This window comes from Seriola lalandi, unplaced genomic scaffold (assembly GCF_002814215.2).
Source record: "Seriola lalandi dorsalis isolate HSWRI2012SDOR001 ecotype SW California unplaced genomic scaffold, Sedor1 jcf7180002054581, whole genome shotgun sequence".
Taxonomy (NCBI): Eukaryota; Metazoa; Chordata; class Actinopteri; order Carangiformes; family Carangidae; genus Seriola; species Seriola lalandi.
Genome location: NW_019525134.1, coordinates 3,887,073 through 3,910,350, shown reverse-complemented (window position 1 = coordinate 3,910,350; position 23,278 = coordinate 3,887,073). Strand labels below are relative to the sequence as shown.

General features: G+C 40.9%; 1 protein-coding gene across 1 annotated transcript in view; it reads left to right on the top strand.

Annotated features, from left to right (window-relative positions):
* Nucleotides 1-895: 895 nt before the first annotated feature.
* Nucleotides 896-23,278, top strand: part of LOC111663805 (GDNF family receptor alpha-2-like) — a 45,427-nt gene continuing 23,044 nt past the window's right edge. Inside the window, exons 1-3 of the mRNA XM_023418137.2 lie at nucleotides 896-1,541; nucleotides 2,879-3,235; nucleotides 13,920-14,006. Of these exons, the coding sequence (XP_023273905.1) occupies nucleotides 1,490-1,541; nucleotides 2,879-3,235; nucleotides 13,920-14,006 (496 nt within the window). The 5' untranslated portion in view covers nucleotides 896-1,489. The remainder of the gene's footprint in view (nucleotides 1,542-2,878; nucleotides 3,236-13,919; nucleotides 14,007-23,278) is intronic.

Genomic DNA, 23,278 nt, shown 5'->3' with positions numbered 1-23,278 from the left:
AAATGGAGACTTTGTTTTCAAGATTTGTAAAGATTTATGACATTCCTGGCACTAGTTAAGCAATGATGCACAACAAAGTCATTTTGTTTAATGTGAAGCCACTTTGAAAAATGGCTCGATTCTGTGGTTTGTGGGGTTATTTCCTGTGAGCACAAATATAATACGAGACGTTGTGCTCTTTTTTTCTTCCAAAAATCTTTCCTTCAAACAGATGGAAACAGATGCCATGAGAAGTGTTGGGATATTGTTGAAATGGATGGTGACATTTGCATCATCATTGTTCAATCCACCTTTTAACCCTGCTCCTAAAAATCACTTGCAAATTTCTATGGGTTTGTGGTGATGTCAGCCAAAAATGATTTGGCCCAGCGGCCACGTTAAATACTTGAAGAAAAGAGTCACTATTTGCTGGCTGACCGGATAATCTTGTCATGAGTGCAAGTGGCCAATACAGTTATCTTGATGGGTAGCAGTTGTGGCATCCCCACACCTACAGCTGCACTTGCTGAACAGCACTGTAACGACTCCCTTATGAAAGAGATAGTATCCATGGGAGAGGGGTATTATACATGAATCACAGAGATTGTTACACAAAAGCTTTCACAGAGAATCCTATAGCAATACCACAGGCTTTTAGAGAAACAGGCTAGGGGAGGTCACCCTCATCTCACTGCTGAGGACCACAGGTGCATCTGTCCTCAGCTCCCTGCACGAAAATTACAGGAACATCGTGCTGATTTTTTCTATAGGGTAACATGCATTATGGGGCCTCGTTATGACCAAGTCCCACGTTTTTTCCACTGAGAGCAGCCGCCGGCAGCGCCCTCTGCTGGCTCACAGAAACTCCTCTTTATAAAGTGCCGTGATGCCTCGACACGCATGCAGTCAGTGCAAAAGAAGCGTTCACTCCCTCTCCAGAGGAGCGCACAGCTTTTTGAGGGAGCCAGTGGTTAGGAGGGGGAAAAAAATCCAGTCAGCGTTTTGTAGCACTTTCCGATGAGTTCTTCTACCTCGTTAGAGACACTGGCATAGCCGACAGATCACTGTTTGCCAGCTTAAGGGATGTTTTAGGGACAAATTGTCTCCAAAGGGCAACTGGAGCGGGCAGTCTGAGCCCTTATAATGCGGGCAGACCAAGTCTCAGTAGTTATGAACGCAGCGCAGACGGACCCTGAGAAACTGCTTTCATGGATTGACTGATTGATTGATTGGCATTTGATTTTTTTATTTTTTCAATATCAGAGGATTTTTTTCACTCTGTGTCGTGATTCCCTTGTCTGTTATTCAAAAAAATAATTGTGGATTATTATTGGGGAGTCGAGGATTTTTTCGGAGGTGCGTCTTTATTTTGAAGTTGAATGAGGATATTGACTTTTTACAGTTAGCCTGCCTCTGGGTAAAGGATCAGAAGAGTGGAATTAACCTCTCACAAGGTGGAAATATTAGTCTTATTGGACCCCAACTCATCTTTCTCGCCGCTGAGTCCAATATGAAGTCTGTCACTGTGTGGATGTGCGTTTACGTCTTTCTACTGCTCTTAGGTGAGAAGTGAAATGTGGAAACAACACCTACAATTGTGTGCAAATTGTGAATTTTGAGGCTCAGAAGATAAATTGTGACATCAGTAATTATTGTCAGAGGGCAATTTCTGGTAGCCTGTGTGTGCCATGTTTTTTCTCTAGCCGGAGTTGTTGGAGGGCACAAGGTTATTCCGTGTTTTTATGATATGCAGGAAAATGCTGATGGGCGTTCGTGTTATAGTCGGATGGTTTAATTAGATTATGTGTAATTGTCACACATTGCTACACACCGAACTTGGTCTATGTGATTGAATCACTTATACTGCATCCATTAAACAACCACAGCTTCCACAGAGGAAATACAGTTCATTATTATAACAGCACAATACAGCCTTTAGGCGGTAAAAGGAAAATGTGTTTGGTCTTTTCAGATACACACTTATGTTTGGTTGATTATGAAAATATCATCATCATCATCATCATCATCATCATCATCATCATCATCATCATCATCATCAGTATCATCAAGAACAACACGATTATCATTATCAGTGTCGTCCAAGAACGCCAGTAGGCTACACCCGTTAAACCCATCTGGACTGATACGTTCAATGTACAGTGAACTTCATGTTACTCTCCTCACACCCGTTGCTATCTGATTCTGATGCAGTATCACTTCGTCTCCTCCGAGCTCGATGCTCAAGATCACCACAAGGGGTCTCTCTTGCCATTTCACCAGAACTCTCTGTGCTTTGATTTGTGTGAAGGCGCGTTTCTATCTTGACTCCTGTCAAACCGCAACACCTGTGTCTCTGCCCTGTGGATCACTGTTTACCAAGTGCAAGCTCATATATTCCTGCCCACTTAGATGTGAATTAAGCGCACTTTTTGATTAGTTGCTCGTTTGATATGAGATAATTAGCAAGATATTCTCCAATGATCGAGTCCTTCTTATGATTAGATTTAATAAGAATGTGAAAGGTGCGGTATTGTTTGTTTTGGAGGCACTAGAGTGAATACAGGAAATCACAGGTCACTCACTGAATATTAAGTAAGTGACACATTAACAACACCTCAGGTAGAAATGTATGAGACTGATATGAACCATGAAGAATGTAACTGATTGCTGAAGGTGCCTTGTCATGCCTGGGCATGTCATAGGCCATCACACCAGTCGTTTCAAACCTGTTTCATGGGCTGCAAAAAAAAAAAAAAAAATGAAAGCAGGTTTATGATATATGTTTGCACTTGGAAACACTCTCAAGCACACTCATAGACGAACACAATACCCCTCGCACATTAATTTACAATTTCTGAGCCCCCTTTCTCTTGTCACCCCCACCTCTTTCTCCACCTAGATGAGGCAGCGAGTTCCTGGGACGGCCCCTCAGCTTTGTCTGTGTCCTTGGCCACCAGTGTTCCAGGATCTCCAGGCACCGGCTCTGGGCCCGGAGCTCAGCCAGAATGGGTGGACTGCATCCAGGCGAGTGACATGTGCAACCAGAACCCTTACTGCAGCTCTCGGTACCGGGTGATGCGCCAGTGCCTTGTGGGCAAGGAGAAGGAAGCCATGCTGGACAACAACAGGGAGTGCCAGGCTGCCTTGGAAGTGCTGCTGGTTAGTCCTCTGTATGACTGCCGCTGCAAAAGGGGCATGAAGAAGGAGCTGCAGTGTCTGCAAAACTACTGGACCATCCACATGGGACTCACTGAAGGTATGAGGCTGATGGTTTTATGAATCTCTGTCTCATATAATTCATATCACATCATAGTTAACTATATGGCAACTTCAGAACCTGTGATAAAATAACACATTTTTAAGTGACGCTGTTTTAAAAAAAAAAAAAAATCTGCAAATGTATTCATGTAAAATTAGCACTTGCTTTTTAAAGTTTTTACCAGTCAGCTTACCATGAATGATCTGGGTCTTTCTTTCCTGCTGCATTCCCTTTGTGTGAATTCAGCTCACATCATGTTCAGTCGTGTTATAACTGAATATGTATCACAGGGCTCTACCTGAGCCTCATGGTTATGTACCACATAACATTGTATGACAAGATGCATGCTCATCGCTGCAGTAAGTATTCTGTAGTTGTCGAAATGCTACATACCTCTATAGATATTAATGCCTATGACTAAGTGCATTCTTCAGCATCATAACATCTATTTTAAATGAATCTTATGAACTCAAGTACCAGTGTACTTTCCAAGCAAAGACAAGAGGGATATACACAACACCCCTTGTTGATGCCCTATTCCCTGATGCCCTGTTATAGTGATACCCAGAAGCCCCTGATGAAAAATATATGCTTTCCTACTTTCCTCGCCCTCTTGAAGGTAATGGAGCTATAATGGGATTACATTAGGTAGACCTGTTATGGTAGACTTATTGGTTTTTACCTAAAGTGTTCCATATTACCATGTAATTAGGTTATAATCGTATAGCTCAGTGCCCTTTATGTGTCCACTAACGTAGGACATAAAATAGCACTCTTCTTGTAACATTGAAACCTTCTGGTTTTTAGACTGCAGTGCATTTAGAGAGCATAAAGCAGCCTCCTGGACCGACATTACTCTTGGTCCATCCTTAAGGGTAAGAAGCACACAGTCTTTCATGTTAAGACAAATCTGACTGAATCCGAGCTGCTGGAGATGCGGTGCCCTGGGGATCGGGCTAAAGGGGGACCTTAACCCAATAGTGACATTCCTCCATGCTGGCCAAAGTCTCTGTGACTCCGGAGTCACGCCATGTAAACACGGAGGACATAATGTACTCAGCTGTTTTGACACGTGGGCCAATGGTGGAAGCATTGCAAAGTCTTTGAGCTTTGAGCGTTCTGGGCTTTTGTGTTGTGATCCGTGAAGTGATTCGCCAGGCTGACTGCTCATAGCACCAGCTACACTTCATCAGACTGATGGCAGCAGAGGGTCCCTGACATGAGTTCAAGGGAAATGTAATGACATGGATGCTCCCCAGGCCTTGTGTCCTTTCCTATCATTCTCCCCTTTACTAACTCTTTCTCCTTTGTAATGATCTGTCTGTTTCTGTTCTCCCTCTGTGCCCCTTTCTCAATCTTCTTCTCCTATCCCTAACAAATATCTGCCTCCGTCAAAGTGTTTGTGTTTGAATGCATCATGCCATTTGTCTGGATATCAAAGATAGAGACCTCCGGTGCCTGCAGCATGCCCTTCACAGAGCTTGTGTATCTTTGCAAAGAATGCTTCCCAGCAGTGTCCCCTTTTGGCCCCGTCGCCCTCGGAGATAAAACCCGCTTTAACACAAACGAAAAGCTCTTACAGTGCAGCTTTAATCTAATCACGATCCATTGTGCAGTCAAGCAGGCTTTTGTTAACTGGAAACAATCTATGTACAACATCCTTCTCTGGAAACAAACACGAAGGGCAGAATCCCATCAGACCCTCTTGAAATGGTGCTAAACCACTTTTTACAATTGTTTGCAGTGTTGGGAGTAACTAGTTACCTAACGAGATTATGTAATTAAATTACAAAATAAATGTAACTGTAATCTGTGAAAGGTACATACAGGTCTGTTACAACATATGCAAATAAATCACGGTTACTAATCAAGATGTTGGTGATTAAAAACATCTGTATATTTTCCTTCAACGTCTTAAATCTAGAATATAACATTCATTACCAGATAGGTGTGAGGTCTAATAACACTCACTAACTTACTTCAGCATTGTGTTTTCATTAAATATTAACTTGGAGAGGTCATTAGGTTGTGAAATCTCAACAGGGCACCATCAGACTAAATTAATTGTGCTGAAAAGTCATCAAAAAATAATCAAATGTAAGAAGTTACATTACTTTGATGAAGTAATTAAAAAAAGTTACATTACTAATTGCATTTTTAACGGGACGAATCTCGCAACACTGATCGTTTGTCGACAAAACAGGAAGGTTTGGATGAAGTTGTTGGGTTAGCTGATGCGTAATGCTTTGAAAGATTTGTCTTACTCATGTTAATGAGGAGAGATGAAAACCACCAGTGTGTGTGAGAGGATAGGAAAGAGGAGGGCAGCGATTGTTAAAGGCCTATGTAATTTCTATCGATGTGATGAGCTATGTATGTAAAGTACTGCCTGCTTGATGGTTGGAAGACAAATATATTTAGTCACTTTGCACATATGGCCACTTTGCTGCAACCTAAGGCCAGTATAAAGTGTAGAAAGCCATATAAAAATCTCACCCTAGCTAGAACTTGTTTCTTGTGACCCGTGTTGACCAGGGGAAGGAAGTTGGCCTGCAAGCTTGAGGGCTAAACCATTGAGTCTGTGAAGAGAAAGCTGATCGATCAGTGATGGACTGGGTTTGAAACAATGCCCTGCTCCAAGACCAGCCCTACACAAACGGCACACTGATACTCCACTGCCTCGGGCAAGGTCACCACAGTTAGTTTGTATATTAACATTCTTCATTTCAAATACAAAACCAGGTGAATGTTGCAAAAGTTCATTAAAAGTGTATCTTTGAACAAAAATAATCATGTTTCCCTATAATGGACAAACACAGCAAACAGGAAAAACAAATCAAATGTCTTCAGAAAGACAGAGGGCTCTATGTTCCTTTTTTGTCAGAGCAAATGAATTTAGATTTGACTGTTTTCCTGTGAAATGTAAAGACATAAAGTTGAGCTTTTTTTTAGGACCACATCCATTATTAGGCCACTTATTAAAGAGTGTTTTTTTCGTTAATGCTGATGATTTTGTACTTTCATTCTCAAGTAAGAACAAAACATCAATGCATCAAAGAACTGCATGATCATTTCTTCACATATTCCTACCCAAACTGTGCTCAATAGAAAAATAGGTAATTAAATACAAGGCAAATATGCATAATAAATATTTATGCAGGTCCATGGTTAGCTGCTCAGAATTAAGACACTGTAATAATCAGACCACACATTTTTAATGTGTGAGTAAAGGAAGGATCGCTTCCAGAACATCACGCAAAGAACAAGCCCGAGACGTTTGCACTCAAATCAGAAATGACTCAATTTAAATGTGCCCAGCATTGCATGTTTAATCTTGAAGGTCTGTATTTTCTAGATCAAAAGGACTTTGTCAACGAAAAGACCATAAGTCAGAAGTATTCACCGTGTGGATCAGTCTAGGGAGTGTACTTTAAGTGATATGCGGAAAATCAGTCATCTTAAACATTCAAACTGATCCTGGTAAAGTCTGCATCTTGAAATTCATTACTATGCTGCTTCTTCATTATTACTACAAACTAATGCAATAGTAAGAACTCTAAAAAATACTGAAAATAATAACAAACCTTACTGTCAGATGTTTTTCTTTCATCAGTTCCTTTTGTTTTTGTAATAGTGAAATAGTGGTTTCAGGTTTGGAATGGATATTTATAATATATTGTAGTAATAATTATCCATATACACATAGATGAAAGGCTCAGGACAAAATGTGTGCAGTTATATGAGTTTTCACCCCTATTAGTATAGTAGTGATAGCATTTTACATTAGGTGAGTGGCCTCCAAGTGAATGCATAAAATTAAACACCTTTAGTTTTAAGACAATTATGGTCAAAGGTAGGGTAAAGCCAGGTGTGTGTCTAATCATCAACTGTGAATAAAAATCAAGATGAGAAAGAAAGAAAGAAAGAAAAACTGTTGCTCTTCTCTCACCAAGAAAAACAGGCCTAAAATATTGATAAGTAGGTGCATTTTGTATTCGTATACAGAAAAATAAAGAAAATATGAAATCAAAAAATAGTGCTGCATTTGTAAATACAATTTGAAAAATTGTGTTTTCAAATTTAACTTCCAGTATTAATTTCTTTTTTACTGAAAACAATATTTAAAAAATGCTCTCCAACACTGTGGTAGTTATTTAGGCCTGATTATCATAAGAAGGGCATGAAAGAAAAAGTTCAAAATGATAACAATAAGGATAAAAGGGAACATGTGATGTAACCAGGTGGTGTGATGTCAGTAGGTGTAATGCCTGGTGTCTGTAGCCATTTGACATTGCTGTGAATTTCAGAGTGATTAAGTAAACATTGTTCATGTATAAGCTTTAAACCACATGCACCCGTCTTAACCACTCTTTCTCGTGGAAGTTCACTGCTCCTTCACTGAAAACTGAAAATTTCATTCTTATTTGAAAGCAAACTGAAGAGTCTACCTTGAGACTAGAAAGTTAATCATTTGATCTTTAGCCAAGTCAGACCAGACTCGCCATAAAATGCCCTGGTGGAAAGGCCCTCAAGCTGCAGTGTGTCCTGTGTCCATGAGCTGTAACTGTAAATTACATCAGTAATAGCAAACAAGGTCCAGGCACTTAGGAACAGGATGAGTTTTCTCTACTTGCACAAGTCCAGTGACAGGCCTGAATCTTTGAAAGGTGTTTGGAAGTTGACAACTTTTGTGATGAAACACGGTATTGCTGCTGAGAAAACGCCTGATACAGTACAGAGCGCCTGAGTGTCACAACAACGTGACTCAATGCCATCGTCAAGTGTTGCTTGATGCTTGCTGTGTCTTCGTGAAACAGCAGCAGAAAGCATTTTCACACATTACAGCAGGTGGTGGGACCTACCTTTCTGAAGCATTTTTAATTTGAAAAACACATTCTTTACCGGTGTGGATCTGTTCACATAACAAGGCCCTGCAGGTACAATGTGGGGACATATTTCCCTCTTGATCGTTATACTGTTGTTTCCTTTAGGTTACTGCACTGCCCTGTTTAGGCTTGAAACCCCAGTTAAAGGGTGTTAAAATGCCTTTGAGCCATCACTGACGGTGCTAATGGTGACCTCTTAATTGTGTTTTCTAACGAAAAATGGCAGCTGAATTCAATGCGTCAGTGCAGCTATTCTTGATGGATAATGGGTGGTTTCTGCACTGAACAGGCCTGTGTCGGTGTGAGGCAATAAGGTCTGGCAATTTGAATCTATAAAAGAAGTAATTACTAAGAAAGAATCATTGGCTGCTATATACAGGGATATTGTATTGTATGGTTCTCTCTCTCGTGTGCTCTGAACCTCATGTGGATATAGCCTTGCAGGTTTGCAGTAGAATTGGTAATTTAAACAATAAGTTCCACATCTACAACATACATTATTTCATGGCCTCAGCTTTGAAATCACAGCCTTGGTCTCAAAGTAGGAATCGAAGATCTTTTGTGAGGACCTTTCAGAGCAGTTTAATTAGCCGGGCCAACTTTTACTGCAGAGAGAGAAAGGAGCGCTCCACCAGTGGACCACACCAGTCTGCTCCAGCTCAATGTGAGAGGAGACTGTATCCCAACATGAAACAACGAGAATACCAGACAATTTTGTGGAATGATTTATTTCCTCCATTTTCTGGACTGTCAGCATTGCAAAGGTCATCCTCTCAATATGTTACTGCATCATGCTAATACAAGAAGTTGCATGAAACAGTGTAAGAATGCTGTGCACATCATGAGAGAGCAAGGCAGGGCACAGGATAAATGGAGAGGGCGAGAGAGCAGGCAGGAGGTGCAGACAGGAGGTGCGGACAGGATGTGGGGACAGGAGGTGGGGACAGGACAGTAGATAAATGACGGGGGGGTTAAGAGAGAGACAAAGAAAACCAAAGATTGAAAGAGCGAGAGGAAGAAAGAGAGAGTCATGGGAGGAAACTACAGAGGAGGGGAGCGGGTTACAAAGGTACACAGTATTCCTGGGTGAAACCATCATTACTATGAGCAATGGTAGCAGTCACCGGCCATTACCTTAGCCATCCACTGTCATAAGCAGAACATTTTTCCAGCCTGCCCTGCATGTCAGGGGATAGAGGAAGCGGGCTCCTGCATGCTGAATATGTCCTCTCTACTTTCTCTCTCCCTGCGCCGGGGACCCAGCACTCGCTAGGTGGCTACTTCATCATCAGAGGAAGGGACCTGTCGATAGCTTCTGGATGTGATCAATGCGGTCATTCAGAGCTTTCCCCTCATTGTCCTTTTCATCCCCCCTTCTCCCCTTTCATCTTTCATCCCAAAATGTGAAACGGATCAGTGAAATATGATGACAAAACAGGAGCTGTTTGTCCTCGTCAGTGTGTCTAATGATTTTCTATACTGTGTAAAGTGAACTGCCCAAGATGACTCCCATTCACCATGAGGCTGGTATAGTGTGTGACAGTGCCGCTGGAATGGGGGCCAGGTAGCGGGGGTTTAGATTAGCCTTTTATAGCAGAGTGAGTTCTCAGGCTCTCTGTCAGAGGCGAGAGTGAGTGACGGCCCATTCTGCTCAGTGAATACTGTCATGATGTGGGCATTAAGACTCACTCCTGGCAGAAAGGTTCACAGCGATGCTGAATGAATGTGCATCGCAGAAGTCAACTAGCAGGCCCGGCGGCTGTCATCACAGCATGGCTGCCTCTCTCTTTCTCTCCCTGTCTTTCGCTCTCTTTCACTCTCTGCATCATTAATTGAAAGAGCTGCTTGTTGAAATAACATAACCAAGTGTTCTGTCTTCCATATGAAGGAATTCAAAGCACAATTAGGAGTCAAACACATTTTATACAGTCAGATTAATTATTTGGGTTGCCATTTCTCAGTTGCCAAATTAATTATACAGCAGCACTAATCATGTTCACAGAAAATAATTAAATTGCTTAATATTGGTTATTTAAGCTGTTATAAACTTGTACCATCCAAAATTATGAGGTTTTCTATTCATTCATGCTGATCTAAAAAAGAAAATGGTGAGGGGAGGCTGCAGTGCTGCTGCCTGTTTGTGATGTTCTTCCCAATATGCTGCTGTGCCATGAAGACGGTGACAGTTTTTATTGAAAGTTTTGCAGGATTTACACCATTCAACATTTAGTACCTGACACCAGGTATTAAAATGCTGATTTAGGTAAGCGAGTGTGTAACTATTCATATTAACATCGCGTTCGCATTGCCAAAGGGAAGGCTGAAAATTTCAGCACTCATTTTCTCAGCTGTGTTTGCCCACCATGCCACACTGGATTGGAATTGTGACTTGAAATATTATTCTGAGCTAATCCAATATCCTATTTGTATGGTTTGAAATTGAGTTTAAAATGTCAATATCACTTCAAAAGCTGAGCCGTTAACTAAATTTATGGTTCAACTTGTGTTCAGTTAAGCACAGTTTGAAGAAAGATGCATTTGTGGTATCACTTTATCTTTTCTTTGTCGAAATGAGCACATTATGGGAGGAAGTTGCGAGAAAAGATTAATGCATTTTATCCTAATGTAATAAAAATGTGAATTCCCATATTCCAGTGTTTCCTCTAAAACAGAAAGCACAAGTGTGCCTTGAGAGGCAATTTAAAGAGGAGACTGGTCTGTCTGGCCTGAACTCCACTGACAGCTCATTTGCAAACTTTGGGAGCTCTGACAAAGGCTCGGTCACCTTTTGTTGCCAGCCGAGTTTATGCAACAGCCAGCAGGGCTCTGCAAAGGACCTCCGGCTGTGCTCCAGGCTGCTCAGGCCTGTGCTAAGCTTTCTTTGTATGTAATTAATAGAAAAACAGAAATAGTGTTGTAATATATTGCTAATATTTGAATAAGAACTAATATGTAACATGAGAGTTTGTTTTTTTTCTTCTCCAAACTCCCCGGCAGCAAAAATAGGGAACAATATAAAATCAATATTAAACAGGAGCACAATTGATATAGGGCACCTTTGAAAACACAGCAAGGTGAATGACAGTTATTAAAATTGACTTTGCTTCCAGCCATAAACGGTTTGCCAAGAATGTCACTAAAAAAATCCATAGGACAGTTTCCATCACCTCAGGAGTTGAGCTCATTGATAATGCATATGAAAAGGATGAGTGATGGAGCCTAACAACTTCATAAAAACCCTTATGGCAAAGGAGAGAGCTGTGAATCCACTTAAAAGCAGTATTCTTCTCAAGCTTTAACTAGGGAGAAGCCTGATTGTCTGTCTGAACCGTGCCGGTCATGCTCCATACTGTCAGAGCAAATGAAGTCAAACGGAGGCTTAATTAAAGCGATCAGTTGTTGCCCTGCGGCTAAAAACATCTTATCACTAAACAGCTGGGAAGAATTTTCTATTACTTGATGGATGCATAATTGGGTCCAGGGTGACTGTCAAAGAGCAGTTTTTTTTTTTAAAGTACAACAAGGGCTCCTGCTGTGGGGTTTTTTACATCCTGAGGGCGGGTGTGATTATATTGTGTTTTGCAATTTTATGATTCACCACAGCTGGTAACATCCATGTAAGTAAGCTTCTAAAATTCATTAAGTACAGCTACTGTTAGTGTTTGACATTATTGTTTTACAGGGTCACCACAGTACACACTGTACAGTTGGGTGTAATGAAATTTAATGCGCCCTATGACCGTTTGATTCCCGGCTGATTGTGCAGTGAAGCTTCTCTAAACTGCAAGGAGCTGTGTAGGCATAATGCCTCGTAACAAGATGTTGTGTTTTTGGAAAAAGACAGGGCTACTCTGTACTGTACAAAGTCTTCTTGGTGTACCAGATGAAGCGTTACACTTTTCTGTGGAACATCTGTCCCCTTTTTTGAAGTACACAGTCACTGTGGTTGCTGCTGAAAAAACATAGAAGGAGGGTTAAGGAGTTTGTTTTCTGAGTACGTGGTTGTATTGAACTCTTGAAAAGCTTCTAAAGCCTTTAGATGGTAATTGTTGTAGTTACACATAGTGAGAGACCTGGAGTCCAGTCCCCTCTCACGTCCCTCTGACTCAACAGAAATGTAAAAACAGAGATAAGGCTGACGGCAGAAGGAAAAAAGACAGAAATACTCTTTCGAATAAATTCATGTGCACGCATATCTTTCAACACACAAACAAAAAAAGACAAGGAAGAAAGGCTCATACGCTCAAAACTTGGGGGATTTAGGTAATTTTCTCCCTCGCCTTCTTTATGTTACTCCTCTCTTCTTCTGATTTTCCTCTGTCGTCATCTGTCTTTTCTTTTCTCTCCTTTGTGTCGCTGAACTGTCTCTCCGCTGCTTCTTTTCTCTCTCTCAAACAACAAAAACATACAATCCTCAACTATGCCAGATGTCAATAGCTATATGTGCTCAGAGAATAGCCAGCTGAGCTGCTCCATCTTGTTATGATTGTCAATATTGATTTAGAAGAGAGATGTAGAACTGCACATAAAGCAGTGACTCTGTGGACGCACACAAGTCTGAGGTTGGTTTTGTTTACTCTGTGGACAAATTATGATAGAAAATTCCCTTTAGTAATTCCCAGTTTAGTCATTCCTCTTCACTGTGTGCCAGTGCACATGTAGATATCGTCCCTTGCTCTTGATTAATTTTAATGAACAAATTCAACTTGTATAACTTGCATTCCACCTCTGGTGAAGTATGATTACATATAGCTGATGTTATCATGCCTTATTTCTGACTCTTATTATATTATTATGATATTATATGATTAAATATAATCACAGGAGAAATGAATAACTCTGTATTGTATGAACCAGTAACCGGAGGCGCACACACACACACACACACACACACACACACACACACACACACACACACACACACACACACACACACACACACACACACACACACACACACACACGCACAAACAAATACAGCTTCCACACAAGCCTTGCCCATTATCACAGCAGCTAGAAGACAGCGTTTTATCAGCTCGCATCATCTTTTCAAAAGAATCCGAGGAACATGTTGATAAACAGAATGTACTGTATCTATTGATTGGATCTACTGATTGGTTGTCCATGCAGCATCGGCTTGTACCAACAGGTTTCAGATTTTCTCATTTTTAACAGCGGGTCTCCGAGCCTTCCTCACAACACCCTCGCTGTGTTTCTGTTGGGATCAGAATGCAAAGCTATTACACACTGGAGGGTTTGTCTCAATCACCCCGAATGGCTATGAATTTTAAATGCAGGATTAGGGCCTACAGAGAAGCGGGCACATGGGAGGAACTCAGTCAGTTGAGTGCTAATTTGATTTTTAACTTTTTTTTTTTTTTTTTTCTTCTTACAATCAGCTCTGGCAAGACATTGTTAGCAAGAAAAGATGCACTGCTCACGCTTTAGTCCTTCGAATGCTCCACCAAATCACACCACAGCAGGAACAAATACTCTCTCCAAAAGGAAATGATCTGACCGTGATGAACATCCTGTTTTCCATATCAAAAACAAACAAACCAACCACTCATAGTGGGAGTCAGTTGTAGGTCAGCCACTTCAATACAGTGAAATGATTTCAGTACAGTTTAATATTACATTTTGATCTTGCATTCAGTCGATCTCTTAAATGAAAGATAAAGAGCCTGCTCTGTGAAAATCCAGGGCTGAGAAAGGAATCATGATATGAATTTCCTCTCTGTTTTTGTTGAGTGATCATGAGTCTTTTGATGATTTAGTCCTTTTTATTGTTTCAGGTGGAGACATGGATGACTCATCTCCGTATGAACCTGTAGCACCAAACCGACACCCTGATGCATTCCGCTTGGCCTCCATCTCCTCAGGTAACACAGGTTTGATCTTAACTGAACATGTTGTAGTTTTTCCATATAATCGAAAAAATGATGTGAATATTTGTCTTAGATATTGTGTAATGAAGATTCCTTTGGGATAAAAAAACGGGACCAAAACTAAAACAGTGTTGTGGTCCAAAGAGCCTGTGTTGATCTTTCCTCGCTGGCATTCCAGCAGTCAACTTAACTTGGCCTTTGAATAAATTATGTGGTTATCGTTTGATCTGTTTTGCAACATATAACGCCTGGTGTGGGTTTGTGAGGTAAACCATATAGCCTCTTTGTGCTACCCCACATTTTTTCCACAGCTATTGATTTTGCTTTCAGTTTGATTTCCTCTTTGGTGTACTAATTAAACAGCCTAGCACTCAGCAGGGGAGCTATAGCCTGCTATTTCATTTTCTGGTTATTACCGTCATGGTATCACTAATCAATGCAGGTCTTATTATAAGACGCAGCTACAATGGTTATTGCAGTGCACAGAAAGGAGGTATACAATAGGTGTGATTGGACATAGGGACATCGCCTGTCCATTGCCAGAGCTACAGGCTTCAGTCACTTGAAAATTCAATCGTTTTCTTTCATCCAGTTCTGACAGAAATTTCCGGAGGATGTTCTCTTCTATTTTTTTTCCTTTTTAGCCAAAAGCAATCCACAAACATTGAAGACAGCACATTTTCCTTTTCTCTTGGCTGATGTATCTTGCTTTGTTTTATAACTGGGAGGTACAAGAAAGACACGCTTTTTGCATAATCCCCTTAGCTTGAAATCAGCAGTGTATCACTTGTTTTTGAAAATGCGCTTGTTTGATATATTGAAAGACCAGAATAAATATGAAAGAGTGCAGGCTTTGATTAGTTTTGAGTTTTGAGCGACGATGGCAAACTGCCTTCTCTGAATTAAGTGCAGGTTCATCTAGAAAGCATTCAGAGAGCGCATACTGCCGCCAAAGCTGCACAATCCTCAAAATTAGTTACTTTGATGATAGAACATTTTTTAAAAGTTGCATCTGAATTTGAGATCTGCACCAAAATATTTAAAATCTACAATCTCGCTGATTCATGATTAGGTTCTATTAGGGCTTTGTGCAAGGATAAACTTTCAAGCTCGTGATCACTGAGTTATGGCCATTTCCATTCATCATATTGCTGTACCGCCACCTATATGCAAACTGCCATCAAGGATTGCAGAATCACTCAGAGTTGATTTGTGCACTAAATATGGCACCAATTATACAGTCAGCTCAAGAGTAATGGCAGTATATTTCAAATAGGCCTTCAAGGATTAGGCAACTATTTATAAGACCAAAAGTATGAAACATTAAAAATTAGATACCTTTTTTTTCATCCTACAACATTTTGTACGAGAGATGGTAAAGGCTGGATGACATATCCAGCGGGTACAAGTGCCCTGGTAAAACAAGGAGTGCAGTACAGTATACCTAGACATATTAAGATACAACAGGGGGCTCATTACTGTATCCATTTTGCTTCAGCTATTTCCTGCATTCTCTCTAAGGTGAAATATTGGATTTGCTCTCTGTAATCTGTTTAGCCGCAAGCTTTCCTCATTATTTATCATTTCTGAGGACAGAGTAATTGATTGTGGCGCTGAGAGGAAACCACAGGCAAACAGATAAGTAATTACACACTTGTTTTGTGGAAATACTTCTCACTTCAATTACTAAACTGCTCAAAAATATTCTTAATCACCTATATAAATGTATAGAGACCCAGGGAATATATGATAGGAATATATGCTATCTGGGTTCTTGATGAGGACAGGGGAATGTATACTCTCCAAGAGGAAAGGTAGGAAATTGAAAAATAATCTCTTATTTTAAAAGTTTTTGTCTGGGAGGAAGATAAGGGACAGAAGTGTGATAGAAATGAAAAAGAATTATATACTATTGTGAGCACTCACACTCTGAAGTTGAAATGAAACAGAACATATAGAGACTCTGTTTCTGCATCGCCTCAAGGGATACCTGCAAAACTGTTTAACTCAGGCTTCTCCTTCTAATGGTTACTGTGTCGTCTTAATGTTGCACGTCTTCAAACTGAAAATCTGTGTGCAATGTACACGCACACAGACAAAAAGACAGTATTCAATCCCCTGGGATGTGTCCCTTAAATAAGGCCAGTGGCCGTCTTTGGCCTTGTCTGCTTTTACAGCAACACTCATGACAATATAGCCAAGGATGGCTTCGTCAGAAACACTGAGATAAATTTTGTTCCTCTTGCCCTCGCTCTGCTGGCACTGTGCACCTGCATCAGCAGTGTTTCATCACCTTGGTGCTCAGCACAGTTGCATCGCGGGCTGACTAGAGTGTCCTCGTTGACAGCAGTGGGCCTTTTTCCAGCAATTTCTTTGCTGTGATGGCACTGTGGTGGCTCTCTCTCAAGCCCTGTTCCTCTTCTTCTGCGAGTCACGCCTCTCAGCACTAAAGAGTGAGGGTGATATTATAGGTTAGGTTAGGAAGTAGCTAAATGAAAAATATGAGCGGGTTACATTAAAAAAAGGATTCTTTCGAGCTTCTTTTTCATCGAGTGGCCCTATGCGGACTGCAGGTTAGCCTTTAGTTTCTTTTTTTAAATGGACCATTAGTCCACTTTACACAGCACCAGACACCTGACATAGTTCAGATAGCTCCTCTATCAGCTGGAATGAACTTGTCCTGTCCAAAAAGTTCTGTGTCAGATAGATTAAGCCACATTTTGTCCCACAGGCTGAATATGGCCACAATCTGGTTTCTGTCATGAGGTGTGATGCTGCACTCCTGCCCACCTTCCAACCATCTCCTTAAGCAGTCAGCTTTTTGTTGGGTGTAAGCTGTGACACTTTATTGCCATGTCACACTGTCAGCGTCAGGGCAGAGGGTACAGTTCTGTGATAGATGATGGAAATGATAGAGGGGAAGTGTGCAGAGGTTATACAGGGTAGAAAACATGTGAATAGGACAATACTGACAGCTCACTTGAAGTGGCAGTGACCCCTGTTTACCAGCAAGTGGAAATTCTGTGGAAAAACACTGGTGTTCTCCTTTGGGAGTGCATGTGACAGCTCGAGTGAATGCAGTCCGGTCAGGACCCAAGGCTGGTGACAGGTGAGCCGGTATCTGAAATATGATGATGGTTATACTGTATGTACTCTATGTGTACTGTAAACCTATAGTTTTCTTAACATAGGTGCCCAGTTTGTAGGAAGTCACCCTTGTGAAAACTTAAAGCTGCAATAATCAAGTACTGATCACAGCAGTATCCTGAAAACACAGAGTGCTGTCTCAAAGTTTATTGTCACTACAAACATACCTGTCACAGTGAGTGACGCATAGAGAAACACAGAGATGAATCGAGCGACTTTATCAACAAAAGTGTTTGACTTTCATTAAGAGATATCTTACTATGTCTATAAAAACAAGGAAGTGTCACCACTGTCCCCAAAACACAGACAGCACTGGTTTACAGTAGAAATTAAAAGATTCAATAACGCCACAAAATATACCTTTCAGCCACTGTAGAGAGTGACTGAGCAAGTGCCTCAGTGTGATAGAAAAATGTAGCTGTTATCATCAGTATCTGAGCTGTAGTAATACTATCAATGACAGAAGCAAAGAATATTACATGCATGTGAAGTCATCTCTGTTCAGCAACACAAAACTTCAGCGTGAGACCCATGATAACAGTATTGTCTTTAACAGCAGCAGCACATCACAATATTATTTTTTATTAACTGCTGCTATTTTGTTTACTTATCTAGATTATTTCAGGGCATCGTGATTAGACATACAAAAATATATTTTAGCATGCTGCTACAAAACCTATTACATGGCTGGACTGCAGTTTCAGCCCATTATCTGTTGCTTCTCTCCTATTCTCAGTGCTCACATATACAGTATTTTAATACAGCCGAATTTCCATTACAGCTGTTCTCATTTACATGTTTCTGTTTTTCAGACAACAGAACAAGTATGAAATAGTGACTGAAACAGCCCATTAAGTCTACATATTAGCCTCCAAGCCGTTTTCAAGTGGCTGCTCTGCTGCTGCTAAAATCCTGATTTTACAACCACACCGTCGTCTGACAAAATCACCAAACACATAAAGACAAAAGGCTGTGCTGTGGTTTTAGCTATATTTAACTGCAAAATGATGACTCAAAGAGAAAGTTAGAAGCAACAGAATATTAGTGTTTTCACATATAGTCCTTTTTAAGTGAACCAAACTCAGTCCTGTTAAAGTGGACCAACAGAAAAGCATTGTGAGCTCATTTGAAAGTGGACTTAGTTCTCTTTATGGTCCACTTCAGCTCTGATGGACCTTCAGTCCGTGTGCGCGTGTGTGTGTGTGTGTGTGTGATTGTGTGAGAGATGTGAGATGTTTTTTCGAGCGTCCGAGTGCAATATCATGTTAACTGCATTGTCTTCAGTGGAAAGCTTAGGTACAAGGGCTACAATTAAGCTTGTGAAAAGAAAGGCACATGTGTGTAACTTTTTGTTACAAGAAAAATCTTAATCATCAAATGATGCTGAATGGAGCTAAGTGAGTCTTTCCCAGGGGAAATCTGTTGATAATCAGCTCTCTCTGCCCAAAACCCCTTTAGTTGCCGTAAAAATTGAGCACAATAAGAAATATTAATGCATAGTTTTCTTGTTCTAATCAGATTGTACTGAACACCAGTGAGAATCTAACAAAATCAAACGAAAAGATGAATCATGGAGGTGTTATAGGAAGGCACATTTGTCTTGTTTACGGTCCCACACCTGCCAATGACAGACATCTCTTCGCCCCACTGAGTTCAGTTTGTTCAGAAAATAATCACCTTTGGTGCTTGATGTGATCGTACTAGTTTGTTTGATGCATGCACAAACCTTTTGTCGATGCAGAGTAGGGCTGCAACTAACAATTACTCTGATCGTTCATTAACATGCTGATTGTGTTCTAAGTTAATCGATTAATTGTTTGATCCATAAAATATCTGAAAATAGAGAAAAGTCCACTACGATTTCCCAGAGCGCAAGTTGACATCTTAAAATTGCTTGTTTTACCCGGTCATCACTTCAATAAAAGATATTTAGTTTACTGCTATAGAAAATGAGACAGCAGCAAATATTCTCATTTGAGAAGCTGGAAAAGAAAATGTTATGGCACTCTTGCTCACATGTAGAGACCCAGTAGAGGGTTCTCGCTGCGTTCGCGGGAACTTGACTTACAATGAATAACCATTATTTTTCTCAGTTTCAAGACAGAGATGCTGTGCAAGTCAATAGCCCTATATACAAATCAATAAGACATCATGTATGAAAGATGTGGGAGAGAGTCCCTCCTTGACAATGCACCAGAACCCTTATCAAAGCCCAAATGACTGCCATATTACGTACAGCATGCAAAGATATTATTGACTCTCATTGTTAATATGCTCCACGTGAAATGTATTCTGTTCTCTTGACCCAGCGCTGAGCTAATTAACTTATTAGGAGCAGAGGGCAGCATAGAATCCTGCATTCAGGGGTCCCTCCAGGAATTAAGTTTAACATCCCTTAGTTAGACCTTCTAACTCTCCGTACTAAGCCTCTCACCTCTCAGCTCAGTGTGCACACCATCCAATTAAATCCAGAAAGCTGTTTCCACAGCTGGGGAAAAAGGACCAGTGCAACAGCCGTGCTCAGCATGCTGTTGAAATGTTTGACATTTTCACATTGTCCTCATAATAATTACTATTACTTAGGCAAACACTAAGATCTTTTTTTTTTTTTTTTTTGCATGTGTACAGTATGGGGGTTTTGCTTATTAGGGGCCTGACTGTATCTGTATTTGTTTGTGCAAGGTTGGTTTTGTGTGTACCCGGGATTGTGCCTGTGTGTATTACTTTGTTTATATGCTTCATTATTTTGTGTGAATTCTTTAATCAGTTTACCCTTAGTCCTGCCTTAGATTGTCTCTCTGTGGGTCAGTAATGAGCATTGTTGTTTGCGGCTCACTTATCAGAGACACTTTATAATAGTCAGCGTTTTTCTAACAAGTTTGAATTAAACAACAAAGAATAATCCACAGAAGATATTTCTTTCTTTTTTTTTTGTTTGTTAGGTAGTTAGTTATTCCATTCTTGTATGTTGGTGATGAAAAAGGAAGCAGATTATTGAAACAATATTGTGTAGGTTCACCTGACACACAGATCGTGTTTAGATTATTTCAGCATGTTTTGCATTATTACCAGTGACGGCTGAAAGAGCTAAACAGCATGCATATTAAGGAGTGAGGGGGCCACTGAGGACGCTCCGGCTTTGAATTTCACTGGAGGAAGCCCAACTTGAAGGCAGATGCTCATAATCAGCTCAAGTATTTAGAGGTGTGTTTACAATTATTTAAAATTCCTTTGGACACCCTTTCTCCCACCTCCATTCTCACATACAAATATTTAGTCGTCTCTCATCATTTCCATCTCCCCTCGCTCTCTCCTATCTGGCATGCATTGTGCAGTGATAATTTCACGCTCAGAGGTAGAATTCACTTGATCCCTGGGAACAGAGGACTTCATGAACTCCGTTTGTCTTCCTCTGATGACGTCTACATGTCTAACTTGCTCAGTAAGGCTTAGGGAGATGATGTTGTAGATCCAGTGCACCCTCTTCTTCCCCTCTGCAAACCCTGCTGCGACGTGGCGTACAGAGCTAATGACTGATGAGCCCTTTGACACGGAAATGCTTGACATGCTCCTCGGGGTCCAGACTAAAGACTTCCCTAACAAGCTCTCGCACGCTCACCCAGGGCCGTATTAAATCCAAACTTTGGCACCTTTCCTAATTACTGAGAACATACCCGTAGCCAAGAACCTCTTCCTAACCTGGGCTGAACTCCCCTCTGCAGCCCAGAGTCCCTCGAGTATGGGATGATATATGAAATGCAGAATTCAAATTAGGCTGACGGAGAGCAATTACTGGGGAAGGAAGATCCCTATACAGAGTATGTGAACGTTTTATCCACTTCTTCTTATTGATACGTGCTCTGTCCACCTCTTTCACCTCTCCCTTTCTCTATTTATTATTCCTCTCTTTTTTCTCAGTGGAGCACAGATCTTTTCAGTTTCTCTCCTTCTGTCTGGATATAGGTGTCTCCTGCCTCTGCTTCTTTCTTACTTCTTTCTCTTTGCTCCTTTCCCTCTCTTTCTTTTTCTTCCTGTGTGTGCTATATGTTCAGAAAGAATAGATGGTTATTTCCACTACATTGCCATCAGTGGGGTCTAATTTATGATGCCCATCGAGTAGAGAGCCCTATTAAAAGCCTATTTACAGTCAAACGGCAGGATCACTGAAAGCAATGACAGTGCTTTAACTGTTGTTGACACCAACTAAATGTTATGAGACCACATTTTCTGTACACACTGGCAGCTAGTTGTGAGTAAACAACATGAGAAAATTTGATAATCTTATTGTGAATTCATGTCTTGTATTCCTCAAATTAATTTGATGTCACATTGCTCTACGTGCACACGTAAAACATCTCTGCATGCATTCATATTAGTTTATTCTTCAACCAACAGGTACCAAGATATTATGGGGGGAAAAATTATTTATGACATTTCCTGCACTTAATGACACTGATTGCTCTGCGTTTATAACATCCGTTAATCAATCAGTGCACCCACTTGCCCATCTATGTGTTCATTCATTTAGTCAATACCCTGCTTGCTCATTAATGTATAGTACAACAGGCAGCAAGGTAAGTTAATAGATACGTGCAGACTATTGTGATGCTGAGAGCTGTTGATTGCGCTGCTGATGGGCTGGGTTAATTATTCCGACCAAGAGTCACACATCTTTCCTAAATTAGGCTGGATTAATTGAAAGCTCTCCAGCATGTCTCTGTAAGTGTCCAATCTGTTAGTCTGTGTCCGCTCATTTGATCTCTCTATCTGTCATGATCGGCTGCTGTAATCAACTGCTCAAGTCTCCTCTCCCCTCTTAAAGCTTTTTCCATTTTCATAATTCTTGTATCATTAGCTTATCAACCCCTTTCTCCTCACATTATAGCCGAATGTGTTTGGTGAAAACCTTCATTGTAATGCACTTGGAAAATCAATTATAACTCTGCAACACAATACTGCACATTTCCCTGACCATCTCCACTTCTTTGCTTCCTTCCTCTTCTCCTTCTGCTCTTGCTATCATCCTGTTTGTGTGTAAGCACGTCAAAGCCATCAAGTGGGCTTTGTGTCTTATGTTCGCCCCAGGACATCTTTTTGGGTTGAGCTCCAAATTCAATCTCAGCTCCCCAATCAGAGGTAGTAAAAACCCATCCATCGCTGCAGCCTCAAAAACGGCTTCAGCCCTGCTTGGTCAGATAAATCTTAGTAGCTCATCCTTCTCCTATTTTCTTTTCATCCTGGACCCCCCAGTGGCCCGCATTAGAGCCTGCAGATGGCCAGGGGAGATTTAGGAGCTGCAATCCATCAATGTAATGTAGCCTGAACCACTGGACAACCACCCTGCTAACCTCTCCTCCAGCTGGACTGTACCGCCCCGCTTCGGGCCAGCTTCAGCCGAACTTGGCCCACTTTAGTAAAACTTTGGCCCTGCTTTGACCTCCTCATGCTCAGTGCCAAAGTCCGCTCTCTTTCCCTTTGCTATTGTAATCACAGATCAACCAAGTTGCTCCCGCTTGACGTGGTTGGCTAATTGTCTCACATCCTGCCAATAAGGTTTTATGTTTGTTACTGTTGCGTAGGTGATTGATCTAAGCACAGTTCTGTCTGCCTCTTCAGTCACTTACATTAACAAGACTGAGTATGCTGTGCTATAAGGCATCTGTTGTAGAGCATTTATACTGACTCCCCTCAGAGAGTGCAAGGATAAACAAGTTTCATCTGATGTTACAGGGATGTCTTATGTGAATAAGTCCATGCTCTGATCATTTGAATGAAAAAGAAGGGAAAGGTTCTCACTGGTGACCTGCGCACCTACATCTGTTGAACTCAGGACCTGTCTCTTAACACCCTGCCCTGTTTTATCAGAGCGGCTGCTACATTTAACCTTGATACATCTAAATGAAAGCCCTGGTTAATGGAAAGCTAGAGTAAGTGTGCTTTCTTCCTTCTCTGATAAACCCCCGATATTCTACTTCTACTATTCTTCAGTGGCAGTGAGTTTTGTTTTATCTGACGTGATCTGAAACCGCAAAGTCATTAATTTTTTGGGGTATGCTTATTTTTTTTCCTCCTGTTGCAGTGTGATGTGTTCTATGTAACCCCATTTCTAGGATTGATAA